The 20,047-nt window shown below is 37.4% G+C and overlaps 1 protein-coding gene across 1 annotated transcript in view; it reads right to left on the bottom strand.

Moving 5' to 3' along the window:
* Positions 1-1,310, bottom strand: part of SAMSN1 (SAM domain, SH3 domain and nuclear localization signals 1) — a 50,971-nt gene extending 49,661 nt beyond the window's left edge. Inside the window, exon 1 of the mRNA XM_053970283.1 lies at positions 1,256-1,310. Within this exon, the coding sequence (XP_053826258.1) occupies positions 1,256-1,276 (21 nt within the window). The 5' untranslated portion in view covers positions 1,277-1,310. The remainder of the gene's footprint in view (positions 1-1,255) is intronic.
* Between the last annotated feature and the right edge of the window lie 18,737 nt (positions 1,311-20,047).

The raw sequence follows: 20,047 nt of genomic DNA, 5'->3' as shown, positions 1-20,047 counted from the left end.
AGTTTCCTTTCTTTCTTTTTCTAATTATCCATCAGTCAAAGTTTCAGACTCTGTTTTTTATGTCAAACCCCAGGAAAATCTACAGCTAGATAAATCCCACATTTCAGGTCCTGCCTGGTATGTCAGCTACTGTGTCTGAAAAGGAACCGAATTACCTCCTCCATGAATTCAGAAATATGGCTGCTGTACAGACCCCCATCTATTACCTTTCTAATGCTATATGGGCACTCTGAGATCATGCTGCTCTCAGCAGGACACTGATCTAAGGCTGTGGTTGCTCAGGCCTACATTTGACCACTCAGCTGGCTCAGGTTTCAGCAGGTGTCTCGTGTGCTTTAGGTGTACTTTCCTGGGAGCTGGTCTTATTCCACAGTGAGAGACAGCTCTGTCCCTGGAGCACTGTAGAGGGAACAGGCAGAAAGGGAAAAATGGCTACTTTTTACTGCTTCCCTGATGTACTTCACTCTACCAGTCACCCTCCATGTGCTCACCCCTATGTGGAGTGCCAGAAGACCTGCTCTGCCATGTTGCAGTGCCTATATTTTGTATATCTCACCAAAAAGAGTTTCTCTTGGTTTTGTTATTCTAGTTTTGAATATCCCTTTTTAAAAAAAACCCTGCAATTAACACACGAAAACCTCCTCCAGAGATCTATCCAGGAAGATAATGTCAGAACAAGATTAAACTCTGCTTCTTTGTTTCTGTCCCTAGAATCTTCTTTCTGCCACATGGGTAATTGCAAAAATAGGCTCCCCCAGCTAAGCTGACCAAGACAGAAACACAGATACTTCTTCAACCTCTGACATTTGCCTAAATAACTCTATTTATTATTTATAAGTGTCCTTTACTAGTATTGCAGTGATCTCTAGGAGCCTGCTCCAAGTCCATTGGCTTCATTGTCCCTTACTGACTTAGCCCAGACTTCCAGAAAGTTTTCTAAGCCTGAGAGAATGAGCATAGTACAGATGAAAAAAGCCAAAAAACATGAGTGTGCTGATGAGAAACAGAATAGCCTAGAGCCTTCCATCTCTAAGCTGCTGATGTCTGCATGGTTAAAAATGAACTACCTAGGGCTATACGAAGCCCTGGTGTTAGCCTGAGCAATGGATTCACATCCATTTACCTGAAATCTAAATTTGGTTTATAGCATTTCATAACCACACGGAAAATGACAGTATCTCTTTAATGCTGAATCAGAGCAAAAAAGTTTCCAATTTTTATGCATATCAGCACAAAAGAAACCACTTCCACTTACCCAGGAGTACTGTAGATCCATATCTGTTAGGGAATACGTAAGATGTGGCTGATGAGAAGAGCAAGTACAATTTTCCCATTCTTCTATTTTTGAAATTAAAAAGTCACAAGGACAGAGCTGGTTGTCAGGAAACGGCTTCCAGTCACTCCACAAGTGAAATTCTGTTTCAGAATGAATTGAAATAGTTCCTAAGTTATTAAGTCTGGAAGTGTATGAGCGGCCCAGAGACGCAGAAATAAAATCTGTCCTGGTCTCAGTCTCTTCTTTTCTTCTTGTGTTATCTTTCCATGTCTTCTTTTCCTGAGGCTTTGTCAGCTTCATGCAAGAAGTTAGCACTTCTTCATCCTCTTCAGAGAGATAAGCATCCTCTAAGGTATCTTTAAAAATGCAAACACTTGTTATAGTATGTTGCAATTCATAGAGAAAGTAGCACTTTTTTTAAAAATTTAATAGCTGTCTTTCACTTTATAAAATGAAAAAGCCAAAGACTTCATTTAAAAAAATTATAAACAAAAAAGCTCACATAAAAAACCAAACCAAACCAAACCAAAAAAACCAAATAATAAACAAAACCCACACATGCACACACACACACACACAAAAAAACCAAAACCAAAACCAAAAACAAAAACAAAAACAAACAAACAAGCAAAAAAAAACCCCAACAAAACCAAACCAAATAATTATGATAATTAGGGAGATGGAAAGGAATTTTTACTGGGTCAGGCATCTGAGCCAAAAGTGAGATTTATCCTCCATTTGGTATATTCCTCTTGTTCCCTCAAAGGTGTGGAAAATTTTATTAGTTCTGCCCATGAAAATTTGCAAACTGAATGTCATATTGCTGATAGTTTCAGACAGCATGAGTTGAGCTGGAAAAGTTCAGGAAGCTTTCTGGACAATTGCTCTCCCATCCCTTGTATGTATGTTGCAGTTACAAAGTAGTTGCTAAAATCCCTATTTTTTCATGTGTTTCTGCCCAAGCAGTAATTCAGATGGAGCAGTAGTTCAACAGACAGTTTAAACTCATTTTGTTAATATGGATTATAAATAATCGTACAAACAAGGGCATTGTACAACCAATGCATACGCTGTTAAAACAATGTTGGCAAAACAAGTTCAGAGGAAGAGCTGTTGCACAGTCAGATCAGAGATCTATAGGAGAGTCCAGAAAATCAGCTGAGGCCAGAATCAGTTCAGAATTCCTGTGTCTTACAGCCCTGGGCACTCAGCTACCATGAGAGACCAACTTGCTTATCATACCTCAAACCTTGCTGCACTCGCAGATGCTACTGACCCACGGATCAGCACTGGAAATTATCTTCCCATTTGTGAATTTTGCCTTTCTGACAATGTGATACAAAACTAGGAAACCCAAAGTGTCCCCAGCACGGAGGCCCTGCTGTTATACAATTTTATTTATCTAGAATCCCCACTTGCGAGATATACTGTTACAAAACTCCAGCTAGTGTGACAGGAAACAGGTTTTCACACTATGAGGAAGTCAGCGCTGGAGTGGTATCACAGTAACATCTCAGTTGGGGGTTGAAAATCGTGGGTGGTGAATGACAGACCAGGACAGGATTGTTTACAGTTATGTTCAATCCAGTGTCATTTGCCAAATGTTGGAAAGAATGCTGATGTGATGCTGTACTTACTGAGGGGAACCAGAACGTGCTTGACATCTTCCAAGCTTTGTGTACTTGTTTTCTTTGTTCGGACCAATTTCTGCAATCTTTTTAATGTTCCCCTGGATTCAGCTTTATTGTCTGGTTCTGTACCCTGCCAAAAAAAAAAAAAAAAAAAAAAAAAACCCAAAAAAACAAAACAAAACAGGAAAGACATTAAAATCATTCAAACCCTAAAAATAAAATCTAAGGGCAACATGATATTTGTCTTCAGAATAACAAAGTGTTGGATTCAAAGAACTGATCATTGATACAATGTTTTGAAAGTTAGGCTTTTCCTTGCTTTGGACTAATAGGTAAAAAAAGGGGAAAAGGCAAGTCACAAGAAACATCAAGCTTAGTCCAGTGTTCATATTGCTGTTTGCATATTACTTTTCTTGAGTACCTGAGCATTACTGAATACAAGCAGGACCTAGTGAAATAAACATATACCCACACCCCAAAAATCTGAAACTGCTTTATTCTTTCAGGCACTGTTCTGATAATATACTCTTAGTTATGTAAAATATTATTATTGTTATTATTTATTAATGTTATTATTGGTTGTGTTATTATATTATTATTGTTGTTATTATTATTGATGTTGTTGTTATTTTTATTATGTGTCTAGATACACCTTTCAGGGCTACCTTCATGGGTGATAGAAATCACACTGCTGCTGATGGAGCCTATGCTCAGCTCTTTCCTCAAGGATTGGACCCTAGGAGTCCTTCTTTAATCACAATAATGCAAAAGTTCCCACAGTGGACAGCACTTGGGTTTAGACTCCCTCCTTCTCAGCAGCAAGCTATATTTCATGAAATCTGCAGTGTTCTGGAAACTGGGAATCAACCACAGGAGCAGAGCAGGAAGCCAGAGAGCTGACACCTTTTCATGTCTCCAGTGTCTCTTGTAAGTCATGGCTTCATTAGCGTCATAGTTTTGCGGTGAATTTCACAGCCATCCCTGAAAGCTGCACTTCAGTCTCAAAGTGCCACAAACTGAACTCGTTACAGATGAAATTAAAACAAAAAACACTTTCCAGAAGTTCAGCTGATGACCTCCAGCTTCTGGTTGGTGTCCAACAGAGAGGATGTGAGCACAGGTAGACCCTCCATAGGACACAGTGTGGACATCAGCTCATCACCACCAACTGTTCTGCTGCGCTTTTTCTGTCCTTCACCTGTGTGTAGATTTCTTTCCTCTTCCAAATTCAAGATAGCAGGAGTGCATTTTTACCTTAGCTAACGAGAGAAACTGAGGTGCATTTTTTCAGTCTCTCATTATGAGATGTCTTTGCAAAATAAATCACAGTGGTTTAAAATGCTAATATTGCTCCCACATTAGATCTCTTGTAGCAATAATAATTTGTTCACTTATAAGTAACGACACAAAAGCAACATGATGACTTTGATTTATGATCTGGGATTTCCATCATGGAGACATCAAGATAAATGGAAGATAATCTATTCAGATAATTTCATTAATGGCAAACTCTAATCCTCTTTTCCTTAAAAGCACTCATTTCATAGAGTCTATTGTTAAGGAAAAGTCATAAGTGCTTAAATAATAAATGCAATAACTCTCTTTCACAGAGAAAAAAGCTCATGCAGTATCAGCTGGTGGTGAGACAGCTTTTAAATTTACAGTATTTTATTTTGGCTTACCTAAGCATTCAAATATGGATTTTTATCTGCCTATCCAAACATTCTTTGGTGTAGAAACCAGACAATCAGGTGAACTGTGCTTTGCCCCAATCTATAAGCAAAGCTATCTATAAGGAAAGAATTCCTGCATGAACAAGAACCAAGAATAGTATTGATTTCCCTGCTTAATGGGTTTTAGTGATGAAAAAATCATGTCACCTCACAAATCAAAATGAATTGTATAAAAAAATAAATCACAGGCTGCCTTTTAGTTGCAAATAATTTGCATGAAGTGTGCAGGAATGATCAAGCACAAAAAAATATACATTTTAAAAATTAATTCTAAAATGCATTACAGAAGAAAGACCTAAATTGTGTCTGATAAACCGTTTCCAGTTTATACAAAGGTATTTTATATACCTTAGAAATATTTGCACAGTGAGATGTTATGAGGATTAACCTGGTGACAGCAATACAGCAGTTTGGAAGCTAAGTGTAAAACACTGCTGGTCAGATTCCTGCAATCTCAGTCCTGTTGAGCACTCTCTTTCCTGGGTGTAAGTGCATTCATTTCAATAAAACTACTTGCACAGCATGTCACCTCTCAGCATAAAGAATTTAGTCCTGGCACAGTCTAATCTCTGTGATTTTTCTTCAACTGCTTTGCCTTTCCCAAAGAAGTGCAATGATTCAATCATGACTACCAGTGCACTTAAATTCAGAGTACAGTGTAATATTGTGAAGACAAATGCTAGTGTGTGCTTACTGTGTCCACAGTGCTAATTGTTATGGCACCTTAAAAATGTTTGAGAAGCTTCAGTAATAACATGGCTGCACATAATTAATATTAAAATAGTATGTGATGATAGACAACTTCTTGCTCTGTTTAAAAGAGTTCTGTAAGACACACCAAATTTGGATAAATTTTCTGTTAAAAAATGTCAATAAGGCATGGTCAGCCAGGGTATAGAGAAGCACTGTGCAGACTTTCATGTGCTCCTGCCCTATCTGACCTTTAAATATTCCCATGATGTTGGTCTGGTACTCCAATTAGCTTAAAATGAGTGCAAAGCAGACTAAGCAGCCTAGGATAATAGGCAGATTCTGTCCTGGGAATCACAGCAATAATACAATATTCTATAGATGATAAATACAATGATTAATAGCAGAGCAATAATAAAGTATTCTACAGAAGACAAAGAGATATCATGATTAATAGCATGGATATGGATAAGATCTTTCAGCTTTTGGAGAAGGAACATATACACAGGAAAAACAAGTCTCTTATTCCCAGCTGCTGGTGAAAAAAAATAAACAATTTTCATGGCAACTCACCATTTCACTGTTACCAGGCACACCTGGATTGTGAACTCGTGGTGGGATCCATTGCTCATAGTTTATCACCTAGATAGTAACAAAAGTAATATTAAAAAAAATTACAACTTACATAAGATGAATAAGCATAATTAGCATCATGTAATTAAATATAGACAAGAGCTCAGCAGTTTTTCAGGCTGGCACTGTGTGGATATGAAAGTAAAATACTGACATACACCAACAGCCACCCATTGAAATTGTTTTGGTATTGGCTGTCTTGATTTCCTCAGTTATCTGGGACTCAGTAACGTCTTGGAGACATCACAGTGAAAGCAGTACCAGGGCAGAGCTGTGCATTATAGTGAGGATCCTTGGATCTCATCCTGGATCTTGTCTTTCCTTGCTCAGTGAACAGGAAAGCCAGGGAAGACTTCCCTCAGCAGCTGAGGGTCTTGCTTAATTCACCTCATTTTTCCTGGGATGTTGAGCACCAAGGGTGTGAATTTGAACTAGATTAGCAATGTGGAGAAAATGAGATGATGTGGAGGAAATGAGAACTAAGACAAGACTATTTACACTTTGATTATCTGTCCATAAGCCATTTGTTGGTCACAGTGTCCTCAGGAGAGGAACACCAGGGGAATACACCTTCCCTGGGGCACTGCTGCAGTCCCTAGGGGGCAAGCCTGGCAGTGCCTACAGCTCAGCAGGAAAGTGAGGAACATTGGCCTTTTTCCTTCATGAATATGAATGACACGTTAAAGGTTGAATGCAACCTAAGAATTTATGTGAGAAATGAGGCATGAAACATTTTTGAAAATGTATTAGCCCAAAGACTGAGTTACTTGGTATTTTATATCCTTCCCAATATGCTACAAAGGCTTCGAGCCATCAAGGGAGCCCTACTAGACATGAGTAAATAAGAACAAAGGTACAAAAAATAAATGCAGAAAATAAAGGCACTTTTTATGGTAAGGTACAATTATTGCAGCAGTGCTCATGCTATATCCCTCAACCTGTACTTTTGTTTTAAGCCTCATTTTCCAGCATTAACAGAATGAATGGAATGAATGAATGCCAATTTAGGAAATGGAGAAGGATTAAAGCTTTTTGTGAAGCACTCAGGGAAACTTATTTGCTTTCTCTATTTTTTTTCCTTCAACTAGAGGAAAAAAAAAATCTAAGGTGTTCATCTGTGCTATTTACTCTTGCTTGTAAATTTGCCTTTCCCATGGCACACAGAATCACAAACTACTTCAGACCAGCTGAGGTAGGAATGCACTTTTAGGGATTGTCTTGTTTATCTTCCTGCTCAGAACTGGCCACCAGAGCAAGTTGCATAGGTCCATCTCCTGACAGGAATGTCACCAAAGATGAACTTCTCACATCCTCTCTAGGAAGCTCATCAGCGTCTCACCACCTTTTATACTAGAAGAGTGCCTTCTTTATGTTAAGTGAAATTTCCTGTATCTCAGTTTGTGCCCTTTGCTCCATCACACTCCTGGGAGTAGCAGCCTGTAATTCCCTGGACTTTCCGGGACAGCTGAGTTGTGTGAGCTATCCCACCCAGTTTTGTGATCCTGAGGCTGCAGTTGTGCAATTGCATGCAGACTTCTAATTCCTCCTGTCTGTTCCCCATGCTGTGTGCATCAGGCACTTCATAAGGACACTCATTTGTGCTGATTTTGCAGAAAAAGAGCTTCCCCATAATGTTGTTCTCTCAGCATTTCCTTGTTTGTGTGCATAATGTAGTGCAGCAAATGAAAACAGATATAACCAGACTATTTTGGAAGCTTAAAAGAGAATTATATCAATGATTATATATGATAGTGAAGACATGAGGTAACAATCACTAAAATTCAAAAGAATTCCATTAAACTTGAATTTTTTATAAAGCAAGTGCAATAGGTCTTAAACTGATACTAAAGTTTGGAGGGACCAAAGTCCCTATAGTTAATCATTCATGCACCTGAAAAAAAAAATATTCCAATGCTTTGAGAAGTCAAAAAAAAAAAAAGGACTTTGCTTCTAAAATGGGGCAAATAGTTAATGGGGAAAAGTTCTAAGGGATTTTATGGGAACTTAAAGCAAACATAGGCCTTATTCCCTTTTCCCCTCCATACTCTGTCATATCTGAGGAATGACCTCCAGGACCTTTACCAGGACCCAGTCCAAAAGCTGTCATGGCAGGATAGGGGCAGAGCCAGAGATCCCTCACACTAAGGGAAGGACTATGGTAGGAAATCAAAGAATAATCTTTCCCCACAATACTTAGAGAATGAGAGAAAGAAATCAGAGGAAGACAATGAGAGATGCAAAAGAAAAGGAGTTCTTTTCTCCTTTCCTTCCTCCTCAGACACTATTTTGTCAGCTAGGAGAGGAGATAATCATGAGAACAAACTAAGAGTGCAGAGACAGCTAAAACCCTGAGGGGAAGCAGGAGGAACCTGGGACACACTGAATTTCTAAGCACCAGTTTCCAATGCAATTGTGTGTCCCCCAACAAGCAGATCATTTGTCTCTCCTTTTAAACCGCATCTTGATTTTGACCTACACTGGAGCTGAGCACCGCCTAAACATTGGGTCTTTGTCTTATCTCTGATGCCTTGAGGGTGATGAATATACATTTTTTCCTTGGTTTTAACCTAAACATCTAAAAGGACTCCTGACATTGTATAGAAACAACAGGGGAAGCTCAGCTCAGAGCTTTTTCTAAAGTTAATGCTTACCTTGAATTTAAAACTTTTCTGCAAAGGAAAATTTAATAGATTTTCAGCTTCTAAATAATTTTATTATATTCATTCCTCATTTAGATAACACACATATATACAGGTGTGTTACACATTTTCAGTCCCATACTGGGTAAACTGTTATGTCCTGTGAAATCAGCAGAGCTAAGCTGGTTTGCCACAGATAGGAACTGAAGTAAAACATTATCAGACCAAACATTGGAGTAGAAGTGAAATAAAACCCAAACACCAGTCATTCCAATTCCAGAGCTACAAGTCTTTCTCCTCACTTCTGCTGTTCACCAGCTGATGGGTATTACCTATTTTTATGTTGTTGCCATGATTATGCAAATCCAGGGGTCAGAATTTGTTAATTCCTCATGCCAATGGGATGACTAGTACCGATTTAGGAAGAAGAGATATGGTATATGTTTATAGAAATTCAGAAAGCATTAAGATCCATATGCCAATATGGATCATGCAAGACAGACCTAAACACTCAGTATAGATCTTGCCAGACACAGTTCTAGCACATCAGTTTAGCAGAAATGTATTCACTTGGGGAAGGAAAAGTTTTTCTAGGCAATGAAATCCATATGGCCTGCATAAGAAAAATCATGAACAACTTTGGAAGTCACCAAGGTCTTCTTTTAAAATCAGATTCTAAAATACAGAGGCATACTGAGTATGAAGTTTAGGCTAGGCAAATGCTGAATGGAAACAAGAAATGAAATTTTATTTGAATGAAAATTTAGATTCTGAAAAAAAAGAGTAATTGTTTCACCTGACATGTTGTTTCTTCTATCTTCTTTCCTTGGAGCAAATGTATTCCATCAGCAATAATATTATCTTCTGTGAATTATGACCAAAAAAGAGAAAACATGCTTTAAAATGTCCTGCTTTATGTTTTAATGAGGAATATCATTTGAATTGCACTTGATGTTTTGAGCTGACATTTTGACTCTCTGAAGTTAATCTTATATCATTTAAGCATACATTTTATCTTAAACTGCTTTGAAGTGAGACTGCAGAACAAATTGGCAAACTGACTGACAGAAAGAAAACCCATTCGTGCTTATTTCTTCTTCTGTACTCAGTCCTCAGTTTACTGAGGAACCAGTTACCCTGAACCCCACTGTGACTTTCCTCTTGCCCTGCTAATTTACAGCAGCAAAGTCTAGAATATTCATACAAAAAATGAAGGGCAAAAATGATCTTTTCAACTGAAATCTGTTTAACTTAGATTAGATTAGAAATTGCTTTCAAAGGATGAACGTCTTTCCTTCTCTTGCAATAAATGAATGCTTGGGTGGGAAGAGTATTAACCTTCACTACAACAATGAGCAATAATAGGTCAAACAAGTCTGAAAAAATTATTTTAAGCAAGCTTACTTTGAAAGATCTACTTTTACTCCCAGTCTTAAGGCAAATCATCCACCACTGTGCAACTGTAGGACAGCCCTAGTGATAAGATTCCATCAGAACAGATATCAGGATCACTCAGACATTGCAGGGAGAAAAAAAAGATGAAGAAAAATATCTGCTAATCACACTACATTTTCTGAAGTCACTAGAAAACAGCAGGAATGTTTTGAGGCTTTGTTCCTCATTAATCCTAATTTGGCATTTTTATTGCTTCTGTGGAATACCTTACAGCATCAGTAGTTCTCCTGTTTGCAAAAGGACAGCTTACTTAACAAAAACTAACTGTTTGCAGGCAAGACTGATTGCATTCCCTACTATTAACAGACAAAGAAAGAGTAATTCAGGGAATAATTCTGAGTGACTAAGATTCTTTAGCTATCACATGGAAAAAGTGTCTGAATGTGATCATTAAAATTTATATTCAAAGAGGCACATAAGATCCTGATCCAGATTTTGTCTTAAGCACCTACAAATCTCCCTGAAGTCACTGAGGGCCTGGTGTCTGACAATCTGCTTGTTTATTTCATTATATAGCTAGCTGGACTTCCAGGAACACCATAACTCATGTTAAGCAGGGCTCATGCAACACCAGATGAACGTAACTGGGTTCTTTCTGGTCCTCAGGGTAACTTGTTTTCATCTCCTGCAGGCATCTCTGTACACTACATCCCTATGCTCTGTGAGCTCACTCTGGAAATTAAATCCTGCAGTGTTCAGCTCTTTGTCCCACAGTCTTCCTACAGTCTAATCCAACATACTATTATTGAGTAGCTGTTTGCAGCTGAAGCACAAACAATTGTGGGGCAACACAGAGTGCCCTTAACCTGACAGACTACATACAGTGACACTGTTTTTGATGTAATATTGTTCAAACCCAAATTAAAACAGCAAGTTATTAAAACAAACCTTAGTCCCCCCCAAACCACAATGCCTTTTTTTAGCCATAAAAATGTGCACCCACAGTGCTCTTACAACTTGCTTAGATCAGCTCTCCAGCCCACTGAATTAAGGAATAAGGTATTTGTGTAAAAAACCAACCAAACAACAATAAAAACAAAACAAAACAAAAAAAAAAAAAAAAACCACCAAAAAACCAAAAAACAAACCAAAAACTCCATGCAAAATATATAAATGAACTTCAAATAGAGCTGCAGTGTTATTGTCTTCCTAGTCTGCCAACAGATACCAGTCACCCACCTGTGGAACGAATTAGGAGCAGTGGAGAATTACATCCACTGGCTCTGAGAGGTATTGGTTCTTCCCTGTTTGTCTCCATAATCTTTCATGGAAGCCCCAATGACTGTGACTTTCACAGTCAACTTTTCAACAATGATGCTTTTAGGCTGGCAGATCTTGTGCTGATGATTTGGGTTTGGCCTTGTGAGCAAAGGCAGGTGCTTCCACTATTGTGTCTGTAGGATATGTATGTGTTCACTGCATTTTCATCCTGGAAAACTTCACTTTGTAAATGTAATAATACACATGCTGTCATCAAGGGCTTCATCCAAAGGCTACCAGTGTCTGTGGATGTCTCTACAATTATTTCAGTGAGATTTGAGACAGGTTTGTGGATACAGCTCAGAAGTAAGCAGAGAAGCCTATGGTGACCACCATACACAGCTTTTAAAATCTAACAGAAATTCATTTTATGCAATAGACTTGTAGACCTTGAAGGATTATCTCTGCTAAGAGAAAAGTTTGATCAATAGTGACGAATTATCTTGATCGATAGTGGTACACTGTAAATCTCCTTGCAAAGGTTTTCACCACTGTGTGAAGGGAACTTCCCTTGAAATAATTTTTCTGCAGTAGGGGAAAGGGAGATTTTTATTTAGCTGCCAGCTTTGCTTCCTGTTCCCTCTGGGCCCCTGCCCTTCAATTACAACACTTGTCAGCTTTTAAAATGTGCACCGCTTCTTTTGCATGCTTTGGATATTTAAAAGGGTAAAAAATGCCTGGAGTAGAAAATACTTTGGAGGAAGGTCAAAAAGTTCTGCTTTCTCATTCAGCCTCTCCCCCTTCCAATCCAGCAACCTCTGGAGTATCATTGGAAGAATCATTCCAAAAAGGTTTTGGTTAAAAGTAAGACTTGTCAGGAGAGAAATGCCTAATATTTCTTTCACCTATCATTAGAACCTGTTACTTGCAAGCCAATGACATTTACTGAAGGTCCCTTTTCCCCGCACTAGTTCAGTACAAGAATTCCTCTAAATCTTCCTGTCATCTCTTATTTCTGGTTCTGGTTCAAGAAATCAAATTTGCCCATAGATGGGCAAATGCAATATCTATTGCAATTTCAGATCTATTTCCAAACATTTAGGAGTTTAACTCCAAATAGTGAACTGAACTAAATTCAGAAGGAAAGTTGGCACCCTGTCCTTTGCTTTCTTTGACATATCCAGGTAATAGTGGAATCTCCTATCAATGGATGATCTCTAGACTATTTGTGCAGGAGATATTCCCACTTTTTTTACTTTAAATTGAGAACAGGACATACTTTCACTTTAATCTCACATATCTTGGTTCCTGCTTCTGCTGAGCCTTGTCTGGTTTGGTCTGATTAAGCAACAGTAAGAGATCTACCTTTACTTTGGAAAGGTATAAATGCCATTCCTGGAAGCAACATCAAACACATTATTAAAAGCATTTTGATTTTTGAAGTCCAGTTTTTGCTTAAATAGCTGAGGTGACTGCTCACTTGTTAATATTCAATGGTATTTTAATGAATTTATATTGGTACACTCTTAAGCAGTGTCATTAGCAACTTCCTAACATTAGCTGTAAGGTTGTCTTAATAAAGTTAGTCAGAACAGGTTTAGAAAGAGAATTAGACAAATTACTTGCATCTAAAATTTGGCTAACCCTCTTTTGCACCTGCCACAAAAAGTTTCTTCTGAGAAAAGTTGCACCCTTTCTCTGTTGGATATCTGGAGCTGTGTAAAATATCCAGGAAACACGGATTACTACAGCTGGCAAGCCCTCTACAACACAACTGTGGCAATTTACTGTAGGGAAAGTCTCTTTTGCCCACGGACCACAGAGTGAATTTGTCACAGAGTGTGTTCTTAGCTTCCCAGTTTTACAATAAGCCTTATTTTAAAAACTTTTAGCTCCCTTGAGGAGAAAATAAATCTCTTAAAGACCTGACAAATTATTTAGCTGAATTATTGGTGGAAAATGAGAAATTTTCCAAGGTGCCCTTTTAAATACTTTGTTGAAAATGCAAAATCAGCTGAAATATGTTTAGCAATTACCTTCAAGCTGGCAGTGCCTTCTGATGTACGAATCATTCTCTGGCTTCCTGGAACCCTGCCAAAGTGTGCCATTCACATTTTTCCTGTCTAAAGTAAAAGTACAGAGAGCAGTCACCTGAATCCATAGCAAACCTGTGAAATAACAGGAAATTCTACAAAAATAGCATCAGAATGCAAATCAAACAAGCTTGCAGAACACTGGAGCATCTGCTTAGACGTGGAAATGAACTGATGATTTTGCAAGAGAGGAATTTGGATGGATGGATAGATGGATGGATGGATAATATTTATTATGGTCAGACTACAAGTTTTATCATCTTTTGCTGTCATCTAATACCTCATTTAATGCTGTTAACACATGATCCTAATGATTGTTATCTTAACCCTGGATTTAAGACCTAGGATCCCATCTATGCCTTTGTTTTGCTTCCAGCAATTGTATAATTATTATTATTATTATTATTATTATTATTAAAGTCTATCATTACCAAACTAGAGTGTTTGTAAGGAATAGCATCAAAGATGCCCACAGGGATGCCCTGTGGACTCCAAGACTTGGACTGTCTCAGCCTGGATGGCTGAACTAGGCTGGCTTTGAGAAGGAGATGGCCATTCTCCTGCTCCTCCAGTGAACTTCAGAGTGCTCGTGCTTCACAACATGCAGACAGCTATTTGGGGTTTGTGCTTTCTGGGTTTGTTTGGTTTCATTTTGTTGAGCTTTATTTAATGCTGGGTTTCACTCAGAAAAATCTTCTTTGTGAAAGCTCTTGTTGATCCTGTCAGGTGCTGGGAATCCATTACAGCCTGTTTGCTGTAGACCAAATGACACTGTCCTGCATGAAATTGTTCCCCGTGCAAGGCTGCAGAGTGAAGCCTTAACACAGGGGAGCTTTCATCTATCTGAGACACATTGTGATAAAGAGCCACATCATTACAGCCACATACAATACCCTTTATACTCAGCAAGGACTAGATACAGCATCTGAACCAAAACTCCAAAGAATAAATGAAAGCATGATAACAGGAAGCTCTCACTGAAAAAAAAAAAAAAAAAAAAAAAAAAAAAATCCAGGAAATTTAACTTTTAAGAAGCTGCTGATTATTTCCTATAGAGTATTTACAAGATAGAACCCATTGAAATACAAGTGTAGATAACAATACATAGTGTCTGGATGGGTTTAACAAAACCCCTGAATTTCCTTCTTGGTGATCTTGTTTGTGAAAATTCTCACAAAGTAGTTTCAAATGGGAAAGGGCAGGGACCTGAATTTTCATAGATCAGAGATATTTCAGGGGTTTATTGAAATGATTAAAAGACACACTGGACATACTGAGTATTTCTAATGTTGTCCCATAATAGGTTCTTCATCTCAATGGGGTTTCTATATTTAGCTAGTTTGTTTTCAATATCTACCTACACAGGTGTGTGTGGAAAGCAGGGAAGAGGGGAGAATATATTGATAGCTTAATTCTATTATTTTTTCTGTCCTTTGCATTTGCTCCAACAGCTGTAAAACAAATCAGACCCTCAATTAAAGTTGGCTCTCTGAGATTAGCAAGTAAACAGTACATGATTTAAGCAGCTACTAACCAAATGCTTCATTTTCAGACATGGACTTCTGGATGGATCTAAAAGAATTAAAAGAATTTACCATTAGCTGAAAGTCAGAATGAAAAAATTAAAGTGTGTTTAATCAAAAATGGGTATTTTCAAACTAATTCTTCAAAGCAGGGCACAGGGATTTAGCTCTGTTATTCCCACTGGCTTTAAGTGGAGTTACTTGTCTCATTCACACAATCATCTACTCCCACACACCACACAAAGCTCTGAAAGCTGAGGTTCCATTCTGCAAGAATATGTGACTCAGGTTGCTTCTTGAAATCAAGAATTCATGTTGGAATCTGGAGAACCCATCAGGAAGAAAAGAAGAGATACTTTCCTTTAGACACGATCTGAAGTGTCCTACAACTTTTAGAATTATTGCCTTAAGTTTGACGACATGATAAGGGATTGAACCAAAGAGCTACATGTGAGCATACCGTCCCCAGGACCCTGTGTGACATTTTATTTAGCTTTTTGCACATTTACATCAAGGATTATTCCTAATTCATGCTTCCGTCTGTGGTCAGTAGTTCATAGAGGACAACTTGAAGAATAGATAACAGAGGGGAAAAAAAAAATCTTTGAATAAAGGTTAATTTGTTTCATTTTATACATTAAAAACCCAGTGGAGAGTAGTTTATGAGCAGTGATTATAGTAGGTGAGAGCAGGGACTGTCTAATCTGTGACAATGATCAGCAGAAGAGAAAGAGCACAAAATCTGGGACCCCTCTCCCATCCTCAGTCGTGCAGGTGCTGGAGGGTTTCCTGAGGAAGAGGGTGCAGCTAAACAGTTGTGGGATTTTTAAGGAACTAGTCTGCACCTACTAGTTCTTTTTAAAATGATTGGGTTTTGTGATTCCAGAATTCTACAGTTTAATTCTTATTGTCTAAACAAGGAATACTTGTGTTATTTCTGCTGCTCCATATTTCCATATTTCATGCTTCCTTGTTGCCCCATTGTAGGGAACAGAGAATGATTAACTCCTCGTTGACTTCATCCATATCTACATGAAAGATCAATGAGGAAATTTCCTCATTATCCCTGGGAGTGCCATGCCAGGACAGTGATGGCTGGACACAATGAAATAATTTTCATTACAAAATATTTTCATGTTAGTTCAGACTATTTTCTTCCTGCTCACTCTTTTTTTTTTGTTTTGTTTTTTTTTTTTAATTGATCAGTCAAATTATCTCAATGATGCTTCAAAATTCTGATAATTTTTTTAGAAGAGGATTAGGCTTCAAAGAGAATAGTTCTATTTGCATTGTAAAATTTAACATTTTATCTATAGACTGCTATTTTTTTTCCTGGGGCAGACCTAGTTCTGATCTAAGCAGGACAATTTTAGGCATCCAGGTGATTTCATCATATTTGGTAGAGCTTGATAAGGCCTACACTGTAGTTTGACTTAATTTAAAGTGTAAGAGAATGATGAGAAATCCATGAGTAATAGAGTTATGTCCATATTTTAATTAATGAAATTTTGGAAGGAGTTTCAGAGAGTCCTGACTGGTGACATATAGTTGAGATCTCACAGATGAGTGCACATGTCTCTGTGTTTGAAGCTGATAAGTTACTAGTGTTTTTATCAGATGACAAGAAATAGATTAAAACTCTTATTTAAGACAAAAGAGCTCTTTATTTTCTTAGAAATCTTTACCCATTTTGAGATTTTTCTGCAACAGACACAGATAACATTGATGTTCTGAGTCTAGTCGGGCCCTACCTCTAGATGAAAAAAACAAAAACCAACAAAACTCCAGGGATTTTCATGTCTGTCACAGCAGACAGATAAGATCTGTCTGTATCATTCCATTAGGCAGGATTTCAGATTTAATTTGAAGGGGTCCACTTCAGTAATGCAATAGGCTTCACCATGAAGCAAAAAAAAAAAAAAAAAAAAAAAGAATTTTCAAAATAAATTCCTCTGTCTGTCAATAAATATTGATCATTGTCTCAAACCATAGCATTGTGTCCATGAATGGATTCAAAACATATTGCTATCACAAAAATGATTCATAAAATTATGTCTGACCTGCTTTATCCAAATCATTTTGCAAACGAATTTTTTACTTGGATTAAAAACACAAAAAAAAAAAAAAAAAAAAAAAAAAAAAAAAACCAAAAAAAAAACCTCTTCAGGAGATTATCAGGTCAATGGTGCAAACATGCTATAAAATAGGTTACCACTTCAATCTCTCAGAAAAGCAGACATATGGTTAAACTAAGCTCAGATTAACTGCATTTGATTTTAGCTGTCCTGATTCTGATATTTTGGAAGAAAGCTGTGAGGATATGAAAAAGTCATGGCAAAAGAGCCTTAGGAATGCATTAAAAACTTGTTATGTGCTCTTCAACTGCAACATTAATACATGTACTCTATGAAAATGAAAGCAACATTGGCAAACCTTAATAAAACAATAAGGATGAAAGGTACAGACAAATAGAGTGACACTGTGTAGACCTTGAACTGGTCTCAACTTACTTTCTTTTTTTGGTCAGTGTGTTCTCAAAGTCAGGAAACTCCTTTTAAAAAATAGAGAAAAAAAAGGTCTATGAAAATCAAAAATGTTTAATCCCAAATCTATTATTTTTGTCACTGAAAAGACAATGAATTATATAGTTTTGATGTGTGTTTTTAATATCCACCAATATTTCTAGTCTTTTTCCAACAGCTGAAGCTGTGGAGGACACAGTGCAGCAGAGAATATATGCAATTTTGTGTCCTGATTTCAGGAGGCTTCAGTTATCCATGGCTCCCAGGAAGCTGACAACCATAATACCCCTGAAAAACCAGAGAACCATGCTCATACCCCAGGAATGAATATCATATTTCTTCCATAGTATGATTCTTGGAAACTTTATGAGGATTAAAATACCCACACTTTGCAACGGGATGTGGTTTCCTGACGGACACAGGACACAGACTCTGTAAACCCAAACGTGCAGGGGAATGTGGAAGAGGGCAGGAAACTGCAAATAAAACTGAAAGCTCTGAAGGGGACCAAATCAGAATCAAACACTGGCCTGGAAGTAAGATCACACAGCTCCCAGGGCCCAGAAAATAAATATTTATGCCCTAACAAGTGTGAGAAGGAGGAGAAGTGATGTAGCTGTTGAAAAAGAGAACAAAAAGGTGCCTTGCTGGGCAAATGATAACAAAACATCTCAATGCATGTTTGCTCTGCAGTTAACCATGGACTTGAGGTTAATTTTAACTGTAGGAAAACCTAAGGATGTCATGCTAGGATACAAGAGATCTCTGTCCCTATATTATTGTGATAACTCCTGAAATAGGATATCAAAGCACTGTATCACTTGCTTCTCATTTATTTCTTCCAGCCTGAAAAGCAGGAACGGGGTTAAAAATGTCCATAAGGATACCACTTCAATCTGTTGTGCAACAAGAGGCATTAAAAATAATATAACCATTCATTATTTTATAAATCTAGTAAATTTAGTCTGACTGGACCTAACATTATGTTTCATTTATTTCCTTCTTATAGCACTAACTACATTTGCATGACTCTGACCACAGTAATTTAAAAATGCCATCAGGTTGCATGATAAAAAACCAAAACCTGTACTACATAAAACCATGTAAGTGCATAATTGACCATTTTATACTTCTCCCCCTCCTCTCAGTGAAACTCATCATAGATTTTTTTAAGCTTTTTCAGGCAATTCTTTAAGAAAAGGCTGTTTTCCTGTGCTAAGTTATTTTAGCTGAGTGTAAGAGGTCCTTTTAGCATGGATATTTGTGAATGTTAACAACTGTATGCTGTTTCCACATCTGTTTTTTTTTTTTTTTTTTGCTTGTGTTGATTTGCTCACAGATGCTGTATGTAGATCAAAAGAGTATACAAACTTTATCACTCACTTTGAAATAATGTAGGCAATGTAAGACAAATTTCTTGCTGAAAAAATGTCAGCATTTTAGTCCCAGGACAAATATTTCAGTTAGAAATTACTAACTGAGAAGTTAAAAGAATTTAAAAAGTGATTTTAAGGTTTCTTTAAAAGGGTAGTGTCAAATTTCATTGAAAAATATTAAATATTTTATTTCAAACAGGTTTGTTAAAGGAAGCATTATCCATGAAGGTCAGAGACCAAAGGATATTGTAATTTAAGATCTGTATAGGATCCAGAGAAAAAACTGGAGACAGGCCCCATTGTGGCAATATACCTAAAAAGATTTGATTCATATCTTCACACACCAAACAGCTGGTGTAGACCATGAAGCAGGGTTTAATCTTTTGCTCCACAACTTGAAACCAATTCCTAAAGTCCAGCAAATTTGCACTGATGAGAGTACAGCATATATTGAGGTGATGCCTAATGTGAGTTCACAGGATATCATGGGATGCAGTGCCAAAACAAAATAGGTAGTGGACTTAAATGGACATTTAAAAATGGCACCTTTCATTCAACACAATCTTCTTGTTGTTTCTGAATCAGGTGGCTAAATTGGGGTACAAGAATAAATTACTCTGGTTTGTACTTTTTCAAAGTATCTTTTCGGCATTGACTACGTTTAAATTTATATGTAACTTTAAAATGAAACTAGTTTCTAAAAACATATTTTATCCTAGAATGTAAATAAAGGTTCACCTTGACTCTACTCTCCACATTCTCTAAAGAGCATAATTATCTTGTTTATGGGAACAATTCTTTCCTTCCTTATCCCAAATGTTCCCTAGGAAAAAAAAAGGCATATGGAGACACCCTGCACGATGAAATCATTGATAAAGTCCTTTTCTTCCTGATGTTATCAAATAACTCTGAATTAAGGAATTGAAATAAACCCTCTGGTGTTTCCAAGCTGACTGAGAAAAGCTAGGGCTCCTATGTGTGTTAGGACTTGCAAACAGGGAAATGACCATTTCAGATAACCAGCCCTCTTCTTGCCCTCACTGGGATCAAAGGCCAATTACAACACTGCAGATTAAGGCAGGTATCACAACTGATTTTGATGTTCCTGTCAACAACTTAGAATGACAGATAAATTTTTTGGCACTCTTCTGATATACAGGGTAGTCAATCACAGTCAGCAAGTCAAAAATATGTGGATCTTATGACATTTGGTGATTTCAGTCTGACAGGATATGTATGAAAATGGTTTTAATACTGAAGGCTCTTTCCCTGAGAA

This window comes from Vidua macroura, chromosome 2 (assembly GCF_024509145.1).
Source record: "Vidua macroura isolate BioBank_ID:100142 chromosome 2, ASM2450914v1, whole genome shotgun sequence".
Taxonomy (NCBI): domain Eukaryota; kingdom Metazoa; phylum Chordata; class Aves; order Passeriformes; family Viduidae; genus Vidua; species Vidua macroura.
This window is presented reverse-complemented; position numbering and strand designations above follow the sequence as displayed.